The sequence below is a fragment of the Camellia sinensis genome, chromosome 13, assembly GCF_055761805.1.
Source record: "Camellia sinensis isolate YWXY chromosome 13, ASM5576180v1, whole genome shotgun sequence".
Taxonomy (NCBI): domain Eukaryota; kingdom Viridiplantae; phylum Streptophyta; class Magnoliopsida; order Ericales; family Theaceae; genus Camellia; species Camellia sinensis.
The window spans coordinates 75,312,384-75,323,597 of NC_138973.1; the positions used below are offsets into that span (position 1 = coordinate 75,312,384).

At 34.9% G+C, this 11,214-nt stretch overlaps 1 protein-coding gene and 1 long non-coding RNA gene across 2 annotated transcripts; one reads left to right on the forward strand and one right to left on the reverse strand.

The window, feature by feature from the left end:
• The first annotated feature begins 530 nt into the window (after positions 1–530).
• LOC145806221 (uncharacterized) lies at positions 531–2,733 on the forward strand. The gene is made up of 4 exons (XR_014349060.1): positions 531–1,685; positions 1,829–1,882; positions 2,247–2,326; positions 2,430–2,733. It is a non-coding gene; the product is annotated as an uncharacterized LOC145806221 (long non-coding RNA).
• Positions 2,734–5,912: 3,179 nt separating this feature from the next.
• ATMYB103 (myb domain protein 103) lies at positions 5,913–8,266 on the reverse strand. The gene is made up of 3 exons (XM_028223807.2): positions 7,971–8,266; positions 7,697–7,826; positions 5,913–6,903 (listed from the first exon to the last, which is right to left on the reverse strand). The coding sequence occupies exons 1-3, from the start codon at positions 8,101–8,103 to the stop codon at positions 6,210–6,212; spliced, it is 957 nt and encodes a 318-aa protein (XP_028079608.2). The 5' UTR covers positions 8,104–8,266; the 3' UTR covers positions 5,913–6,209.
• Positions 8,267–11,214: the final 2,948 nt, after the last annotated feature.

An 11,214-nucleotide genomic window follows, 5' to 3' on the forward strand; every position in this document is an offset into this window, starting at 1 on the left:
TGATTTTGGATTAGATTTGTGCAAAATTTTAGTACCATAACAAAGCTGGTATTGGAAAATAAGACTTTATTTATTTATTTATATTTGATGAAAACTCTCTCATAACAAAATTTTAATGCATTAAAAATAAGTATAATTTTTTTTTTCTTGAAAAATGCAGCATATACTATTATTATTAAAATATTCTTAGTGAATAATTTAATATTTTAAACTTTAAAATGATATAACTTTTGATTTAAATGTCAATTTTTAATAAAATTAATGTTTTTAGAATCTTCTCATTAAGATCTATCAAACAAGATGTAGGTTTACAATGAAATTATTTAAAAAATAAAAATATCGTTAAAATTGACGTAAATAGTAAATTTTTACTCTATTAAAATATTACTCTGTTTTATAGTAAAATTTTACTTTGATTTATAACAAAATTTTACTATCATTACCAGAATAACTTTAGAATATACTACCAGAGTAAAACTTTATTGTTATTCTTAAATAGAACATTAGCAACCGAAAACTTTATTGTCAAGGAAACAAATATTTCCCGCTAGTTTGGCACTGGGAATTCTCAATTTTTTTGGTGGGTGGATGGATGTTGGAAATCCTTACTGTGGGGGATTGGTGTTGGGAAACATCAGTTCAAGACTGGTGATAATGCCCTGCTCACCACATTATTAATCCTTGTGCATCGATGTAGATTATGTGTCAACTTTTTCTTGCTTGGATGTGGAAGATTATGCCAGTGTATGTGGAATTATTTCTATTTTAATCGAGTGATAAACAGCAGGCCCATAATTTTTAAATTTCATGTTTCAATTAATCTTATTTACAGTCAATATAATACTAAATTTGACCAAAATAACTCACTGACCAACTTGTTTTTAATGCAATTTTAGACTATCTTGCCATGGATAGCCGTGCAATTGATCTAACTGAATGTGAATTGACTTAATAAGTCTGTTTATATTCACATATTTGCACACATCCACATATTTTTGTAGATAAAGACATAAAGCAAGAGTGCTTAGGCAAACTGAAATTCCAAAGTATTGCAGTGTAGGTATTTGACCCCAAAGTGAGAGCTGGGTAGAATTTCAATCTCAAAGCTGCTTATCAGAGACCTGTTCTAGATGAACCATAAATTTCTTATGTCCTTTTTTGAAATTAGATTTGCTTTATGTCATCTTTTTCTTATTTCTGCAGATTGAGGAAATGTGCAGAAGAATGAGAGCATCTGCTGTTCCTATTATGTCTGATTCTGAAGGTTATTATGTTTACTTGTTCCTTAATATATTTACTCCCTTAATTTTGCAATTCTATAGCTTTAACTAGTTTTTATCATTATTTTTTTAGGCTTCACCTTGCTAATTCAATTGGTACTTATGTTGGATGTATTGGTTATGACTTAGTGACTAATTCCGAATGCTCTATGTTCCACAAGGATGACATGAATGTTAGTTTGCACCTCAATTATATAAAAAATTCTCTTTAGTCTTGGCGATGTAATTCCAGCAGACCAAGAAAGTCAATAAGCTATCGACGTAAAGAGATAGCTTATTCATCATTCAATTTTCACGGATGGTGACAAGTCTTCGTGGAAGCTAGATTCTTCCTCAAACATTGATTCCACTGTTTATCCTCTTTTTACTCTTTTCAAATTGTTGAAAACTAAACCATTTCAGAAGGTACTTTATTTGTCTCTTTGAGCTCCTTTGAAATCCAACATCTGATGAGCACTTGAAATTTATGATTATGTTTATTTTCTGTAACATTCATAATGGTTGCCAATCAAAAACATTTATATTGCTTCTATCACTGCTTTAATCAGGTTGAATTCACCCCAGAGGAACTTGATTCTCGGAACGGGTCACTAAATCTACAAGTATGTGTTGTTATTTCCTCATCCATTTCTCTTATTATTTATGTCCTCTCCATATCTCAAATCCTATTATACCTGTCAGAAGAGATGAAAGATTTTAACCACCCTCAGCAGAAATATACAGTACCTATATATTACCAATACCAAAACACACACTCCTTAGCAGGTTTTATATAATCGTTGCTCATGCATGAATTTACAACATATAGCATATATTTGATGAGATCACATTGTTAGTTTAGTGCCTTGGAGCTGAATGATACATGAAACTAAGTATACCTTAATCTATAATTGAATGATAATAATTGATGATGATGTGATAGTGAAATATTGGTGTTAACTTTGGTTTGTTCTTTGTGATGTTCAGGAGATAGTGATGTCACAGAAAAACCAGTAGACCTGATTAAAGTTTACTCTGAGAGATATGCAGTTGTTCCTGATGACAACGTAAGTGTTCTTTTCACAGTTTTCATTGTCTTCATTACTGGTGTTTAAATAGTTGGTTTCTCCAAAAGATTATAATTTGCAACTGTTATCTATTTATTTGTAGGTCAAAAGGATAAATTTTGCCGAGGGGAAGATCTGATTCTAGAAGTAGGAATTTGCAGCTTGATTTTTGAAATAGGCTCAAAATTGAGATCTTGTTGGAAATTTTTTATTTTTTTATTTTTTGTAAGAGCATTTAAATATCCAATGTGTTGATTGGTGAATTTTAGATTTTATTTTATTATTTTATTTTTTTTAGGATTTGGGTGAATTTTATAATTTAAATATGCTTTTATGAACGTGTACAGTTTAATTATTCTTTGTAAAATATTGAATTTGATGGTTTGATCAATTTTTATTTTTATTTTCTGTTATGATGTTTTTGTGAATGGAATGTAAATAATCAGCTTAGAGAGTGAGAGACGGCACCACCGTCGGAAAAAATAGAAATTTTTAATATTTTTATTAATTTTGTTATAGGTTTTACTTTTTGCGACGACATTATACTGTCGCAAAAAATAGAAATTTTATTATTTAAAATAAAAATTTTATTATTTTTTAATATTTTTTGCGACGGCATTACACTGTCGCAAAAAATAGAAAATTTTATATTTTTTATACTTTTTGCGACGGCACCACACCGTCGCAAAAACAGTGTTTTTTTTTAAGAAAAAGACTATTAGCGACGGTATTTTTTGCCGTCTCAAATAACATTTTTAGCGACGGTAAAATAAGGCCGTCGCAAAAAAGTCAAGAAATTTCAAACGTTATTAGCGACTGCACGGTGCCGTCGCAAAAGGTAAAAAATGCCGTCGCAAAACATTAGCGACGGCACTTACCGTCGCAAAAACTCTTTTGCAACCCCTGCAGTTGCGACCCCTCTCTTGCCGTCGCAAAAAGTCATTTTGCCGTCGCAAAAAGTATTAGCGACGGCATTAGGAGTATTAGCGACGGTATTTTACCGTCGCAAAAAGTCAATTTTTTTGTAGTGTATAGACACTAGTGGGTGGCACACACGATATGTGTGCAATTTAAATAAGTAGGAATAAAAAAAATAATAATGAAATTAATATTATAATGTGTACTTAACTTAAGTGGTATGACTCCTCGTACTTAAACCCATGGTCATGGGTTTAAACCTTGCCCATCTCTTTGTTTAACTTTTTTTTAAAAAATAAAAAATACTACCACATGACTTGAGAAGAGTGAAGTTTCAGAGAGTGAAGTTTCAAGACACCATAAGAGGTGTTCACTTTATAATAGTATAGATTATCATGTCAATCCCCTCTTTCTCTCTCCACCAGCCATCAAGAACAATGGACTGTTCTATCTCATCAATATAAGTGTTTTTGTTCTTGATGATGGCCTCAAAAACTACTCGATCGAAAACCTTCTCCTGAATTGCAACTGAAAGCTTTTAGTGCTAATCATACAGTGGAGCCAAATCGTCGCAAGCCTTTGCCTTTAGTGGTTCAAAAAAGTGATACCAAGGATATCAAATATAATGCCAAGCCAAACATAAGTTTTCAACCCATAAGTTGCAGTCAGGGTTCAGTATTGTAAGAAGAATAAAGCCACAAACAAATCTTGCTTGTCTAATGCTAAATACACCATTGAACTAACATGTACACTACAAATGCTACACACATTATACCCAGGACAAAGAAAAGCATAGTGATGATGGTGGATTGGGAGTGGAGTCTGAGAAGAACCAAAAACAAAGGATGACCCATTGGATAAGAGACGGCACGCTGACAAATAAGAAGAAGATGGCTTTTTCTTCGTCAGAGAGATGATTAACGAAAATCAGAATATATTACGCTGAAAACCGCAAATCGTTCTCTACACTACAAATTCGTCAATTTTGATTAATGAATTACGAAAAAATCAAATGTAGTGACCATGTTTAGATAGGTCCTTGAACACAGAAGTCATTGGAGAGAGCGAGCGAGCAAGCGAGCGTTGTATTCAAGGGCAAAAATGGTCTATGAAAAAATAGGCTTCCTCTTAGTTGGATTTTTGTCTATTTAACTTTATGGTTATTTTTGTCTGGGATTAAAAAATCTCATTTTAGAGAATTTTTTTTGGATTTTTTTTTTATTTTTGGAAAAAAAAATGATTATAATTTGAAAGTAACATTTTTTAATTTAAAATTAAAAAATCTATTTTATTTTCTTGTGGCTATTTTAGTCCCAATCCATCCCAACCCAATATGCCAAACCAGTGCATAGAAACAAATCTTTTTGTCCTTCCTCACATATGAGTGTGTGCTTTAGAAGGTTTAGCAATTAAATAAATTAAGAGCATCATTTTCACCAAAAATCGACCCAATGGGGGAGTTTTAGCCAAATTTTCCTAGAAACATCCATTATTGTCCTTTTCTTTAGGAAATTTTATAAATACTAAGGCTGCATTCGGATTAACGGATTTTAAATGAAGAGATATAGTAAACCCTAAGGGGATTGGCCTAGTGGGCACAGCTTGGTGCCTGAGGATGTGCTCTCTTCAGGTCTCAAATTTAACTTTTACTAGATGCTATTAATTTGTTAGGGTCACGTCCACGGATTTTACTTGAGATTTGTGCAATTCACGTGAGAAGGGCACTTTGCGTGGTTCTTAAGATTAGTCGAGGTGTAGGTAAGCTGGTCTAAACACCCGATCATAAAAAATTAAAAAAAACAAAAGAGGAGAAGAGATATAGGATCAAATTTAGTTTCTGCTTGCATTTATGAAGGATTTCAAGGGAGGCTTTTAGTTAATGTTTGGATTGCTTTTAAAAAGGAGAAAATAATGCATGGAGGGATTATAAGGGGTGGAGCACAAACATTTTGGATACTTTTCTTCCTTTCAAAATTGAGAGGAAATGGATAGGAAGATAATCTAAACATTACATTTTCTTTTTTGAGCAGCAAGCCTAAACATTACATATTCAACTTAATCAGTCATTGAAAAGTTATCAATGTATCTTATTTATAAAATATTGAAAAAAATACTATTAAAACTAATTCTTGTTCTAGTGCTGCCTTACTTTATCATTTCCCTCAAATCTCTCAATTCAATTTAAATACTCCATTCTATTTCACTCCCTTTGAATTGAGGAGAGGAAGACGGAAGAGAAGAGTTAGTTGTGAGGGGAAAAAAAAAGGGAAAAGAAAGGAAAGATGGAGAAGGAAAGGGATAGGAGGTATTATCCTTCTTATTTGGTTAGATAATCTTTACTTAAGGGAAAAGAAGCATTATATTTGGTTAGACAATAAAATATTATAAATAAATGAATTTCTTATCTAAATTTTTTATTTCTAGATACAGAAGCATAAATCTAACATATATTTTATTAATCTGAATTCCATAACTTTATGTCTAGTGATAACAAAATTTGATGAAGTATAAATTACTTATATATATATATATATATATATACAACTTATTGCTTGCTTAACCCTCTTTAGTCCTCAATTTTCCATTTTTATTGTCTAAGCATATCACAAAGATGAACTTAAATTGAGAATCTCAAGAGGATTTGTCATTTGATAAAGGCCCAAAAAAGTGGAAAAGCAAAACCATTTCTATTAGTATTCAACACCATGACATGCAAACACAGTGAAGGAGCAAGGAATGGTCTCATCTTCACCATCCTTTGCTGGTTGTTGCCTTGCGTTATTCCTTCTGTCTTTCTCTTTTCTTCTTTCTCTTAGACAAAGAAACATTGCATGCTTTGTTCACATTGCATTTTCTCTTGTTTCTTTAACTCGCCAATCAAAGTATAAGGATAAGAACAAGTAAATCACCAAAAAAAGAAAACGAATAAAACAAATTTGTCCGTGCCGGGTTGATCATTACCATATCATAAAGATGAAGGATAAGAAGATAGCATAGTTCCCATGTTTGATGAACTTGGTGCAATTTCCTCTTCCCCACGAAGTGGTCCTTGATCAGGATGGTCCCAAAATAGAAAACTTGGGCAGTGTTGGGAATCAACCCATTCATTCAATTCTTGTCTCTGTAAGCAATCCAGTGCCATGTCTCTTTCTTCATTGATACTGTTAGGCTGCTGAACTTCCATGGACACCATGTTCTCAATGTTCTCTATTAATGGCGGCAAGTAATTATTCAAGTCCATGCTAGTCGTAAAAGACAATACCGGAGGAGGGAGAGATGGAACTTCTTGTTGGTTCATATGCCAAGTACTAATTTCAGAATTCAACCCCAATTGTTCGTGGAAAAACTCTGATCTTTCATTACCATCCGCGCTAATCCCCTCGAGCGATGAACCAGACGTGTCGAACATGAACAAAGGGCTTGGAGAAGAGAATAGGGTATCTTGAATAGGTGGCTTTGTTACCAAATCTTGGTTCAAGAAATCTACGTGGTTGGTGGTGGCATAATTAAATTGGGAATGTTGATCAGCGCTAGGTTTGTTAGTTGCCGGTGGATGTGATGTCGCAGGTTTTCGAATCTTCTTTTTGATCCATGAATTCCAGTAATTCTTGATTTCATTGTCGGTTCTTCCAGGCAAATGACTCGCTATGTGAGCCCATCTACAAGTCCCTCATGCATGTTAAGAGTTAGAAGATTGAAAGAATATATAAGACAATTGAGCTAGCTATATATAAATCTATCTAGTCGAGTAAGTTAAATTGAACTGTCTTCAATGGCCTAAGGTATAAAAAAATGGAAATGTCAAGGTGTGACATTAATTCTGCATAGACCTGTCAACTGAAAACTTCTATATCAACTTCTTTCATCTGCTAAAATGTCCTTTGACATATGATTTACAAACTACTTTGATAGTGAAATTGTTTCCCTCTACTAACAAAAACATAAAAAAAATAATTCAGAAACAGAATTTTCATAGGTAAAATCGTACTACACCTAAAAATAAACCAATGTATCATCTAGAAGCATGTATTATAACTTCATTCAGAAGTAATTTTTTTGGGGGGAACATTTTAATAGTAGAAGTCAATGGTACTTCAAGTTGCTTGCAAAAGCACCCTCAGCCATGAGGATCAAACACATACCAATTCAAACTTGATCCTTGGTTTTAGAATACTATCTAAGAATTTCAGCAACAAGCTCAATAGAAAAAGATTCTCATTATTGCAAGCGACTTTGAGCTATGCAAGTTCCTCGTGAGGTTCTAAGCGCCATATTGTGCAGTATCACGAATCAATGAGAAAATTCAGATTATGATAGTGGAGATTTTATAATTAAATTATTAGTGGTACACAAAATGTGTCCATCCCATTTTATTTAAGAGTTTTTTATTATTTGGGCTGGGTCTAAAAAAAGGGAAAAATGAAAGAGGGAAAATAGAGTTTAATTTAAAACCTGTTGCCAACAGCACCATGAAGACTGATAATCAACTTCTCTTCCTCTGGAGTAAACCTCCCTCTTCTTATATCAGGTCTCAAGTAGTTGATCCATCTCAACCGACAACTCTTACCGCATCTTTGTAACCCTAATTAACACATCCAAAATAATAAAAAAATATATAAAAAAAAAAACGCTTTTTAAACTTTCATACATAGATATAAACATACTTAGGATTAGGGAAATGGATTTTTGGAGACATAAAGAAGTAAGAAAGAGAGGAGAGAGAGACCAGCTTTCTCAGGGACTTCACTCCAACAGCCATAGCCATGAGTAGTGATGTATCTGATGAGCTTTTCATCTTCTTCAGGTGACCAAAGGCCTCTCTTAACCTTCTGTTGATTGCAGCAAGAGTGATGACCCATTATTCTTCTGTTTTGATCTCTTTTGATTCTGTTGTAGAACTAGTTTGTGTGGTTGAATGGAATTGTTTGTGAGCCTGTTGAAGGACTAGTCTCTCTCTACCTGACCCTATAAATGCCTAGAAAGTACATGGAGAGAGGGAGAGCCGACATTTACACACCGAATGGGCCATCCCTATGTGGGACCTTTTTATTTATTTATTTATTTATTTTTGTTTTTTTTCATCTAACCCTAAAATGACATCGCATCTGACTTTTTTACATTCAGGTCCCTAATATTTGGCTACGTAGACTTATTGTATTATGTAACCACGTTAACGTACTAGTCTCTCAACCTTGCCGGTTGTTTCCCAGACCCTTCTTCTCTTTCTCTATATCTTACTCAAACACACACATACACACATTGCATATATACAATTGCGTGGTTCTTGATTCTTGATGTGGAAGATTGTGTTTGCCCTTTCCAATTGACGCACTAATGTTTTTAAACTGAAATATGTGAACAATACATAAATTTTTATTTTACACTTTATTTAACTTGTAGAAAATATTTTTTGTATTATTTGGTATAACTGAAAATAAGAGTTAACCAAAAATATTTTTCCTACTCAACATAAAATAAGTATATTTGTTGAAGTTAGCAGTTCAAGTCTCCTCCCTTACTTCTGAGCATGCAATGAGAGAAGAAGGAGACTGGATCTCGGTGTTGAAGCATAGAGGAAAACCAGTAGCAGGGAGGAACATGGTTAGCTCGGAAATCTTTACATTTTTTGTGGATAATCTACCTTACTCATTGGATCCCAAAGGTCTGTTTAATCTTTTCTTAAAGTTTGGAGTTGTAAAAGATGTATTCATACCGCAAAAGAGAAGAAGAATCACCAACACAAGATTTGGCTTTGTAAGATTGAGTTGTGAAGTAGCAGCACTTGTGGCAGTGCAAAAAGCTCATGGTCTTTGGGTGAATGATAAAAAGTTGGGAGTGAAATTTGCTGAGTTTGAAAGAAACAGAGAGCACGGGCAGACTCATATTCAACCACCAAAGCAATCAAAATACAGAGTAGAGGTTAGGAGAGGCCCAAATCCTTTTACAAATAAGAAGTCATTTGCGGAAGCAGTAAAATGCACTAAGGAACTGAGCAGTGGCTCTATTTCAATCAAGGCAGAGGTGTTTGGTAATGGGTGGCTCTATGACAGCGTGGTAGTTCGCTTGAAAGCCAGTTATGTTAACATCAGTCTGAAGATTGAGCTTGAAGAAAGAGGAATAGAAGGGTTTTCAGACAGGAAATGTAGAGAAAGAGATGTGTTGTTATCATTTCAGACCAAGGAGGAAAGGGAGATAAAAATGAAAGCCATAAAAAATATTATTCAAGATTGGTGTGAACTCATCATCCAATGACATCCAGACCTTGTTCTCGAACCGGAAAAGCTAGTATGGATTACCTGCTTTGGCGTTCCATTACAATTATGGAACAGGTCCAATTTTATTAAGATTGGAAGATTATGGGGAGAGGTTTTGGAAAGAAAAGAAGGTATTCCTCGGTCTTTCGACTGTGGTAAACTCAGGATCTTAACCAAATGCATGGAGCCTATTAATAAGGTCATCCATTTGGAGACTAATCAGTTTTCTTACCCAGTGCGAGTCTTGAAAGATCAGATAGTTGTGGCAAAAAATTTCAAGCAGTGCTGCAGATGTTCGCCACCTCAAGATGTGGAGGAACATCACAGCTCTAATGAGGTTAGAGGTTCTAAAGAGAAGTTCGACTTCAACAGAGATGCTGAGCTATCTCAGAACCATGTTGATGAGTTAACTCGGCACTTAGGAGGAGAGTCAGCTCTGGGGACTGCTCAAACCAAGATGGAGGCCAGAGGAAAGAAGCCACATGGGGATGTAAGTGTAGCAGAGGCGGACAAAGGGAAACTTTGGAATAGTGATACGGCGGTGGCAGAGACCTGCAGCATGATGGGTAAGGAGCTCGAGGCAAAAGCCTGCAAAGCACTAGTAGCTGTTAGCTCAGCATTTAATGGCACAAGGGCTGCTGCTCAGGGTCATGATGGGCAAGTTTACACGCCTGGTTTTATGAGAAGTTTGAGTGGTTCAAGTCTAAAGAAGTCGGGCCTAAGTTTGGAAGTGGTTCTGGGCCATCATAAGTTGAATTATGAATTTGTTGAACCGTATAAAGGGCCCAATGGGCCAGTATTATATGATGCCCATATAAATGACATGGCCATGGATGTTGGGCCTGTTATCAGAGTGTCCAATGTTTCTCAGACTCAGACTCAGGATGCTAATCAAATTTCCAAGTCTGCAGCCTTGAAAAGTAAAGGTAAGGAGCAAGCAAAAGGTAAAAGGAGGACCAGCAACATTCGGCCACAAAAAGGACTCTTAGGTCTATGAAAGAAAGCCGCTTTGAAGGGTGCCTCAACAAGCAAATCAACCCCTAAAAGATCTCTGTTTAGAGCATCTATTGCTGAAGCTTCGCTATTGTCTTTAACTGAGAAATGAGGAGAAGGGAGTCAGCATCTATTGGATAAGGCACAAGCATGTTTGCAGATGGGAAAGTTGCTAGGTGTGGATATGTTGGGAAAGGAAAAGGACGTTCTCAATAAAATTGTGGAGCTTGAAATTAAAGATATATGCATGATGGATAGAGATAATGGTGCAGTAGACTAACATGTATCCATTGAAGGAGTTTATACGGAGTTTGTTATGTTCTTATGAAGATGCTTTCTTGGAATATCAGAGGAACTGGTAGGCAGGAAAAGAGGGGGAAAATAAGGATTATTCTGAAGGAAAGAAATGTGGATGTACCTTTTTTTCAAGAGAACTAAAAAATCTGTAGTAGCTGATAAGGATGTGAGAGCATTGTGGGCTAGAAACAAAATGGAGTACACTACTGTGGACTCTGAAGGCTTAGCTGGGGGACTTCTTTGTATATGGGATCCGGAGGTTTTTCAACTTAAGGACTGCTGTTGCACTAGAAGATTCATCATCCTCTCTGGTACTCTCTTTAATTCTTTTGACTGTGTACTACTTAATATTTATGCTCCTAATGAGGTGGGAAATAGGGCCAAACTGTGGGATTGCTTATTAAAGCTAAAAAGGGAGTTTCCTAA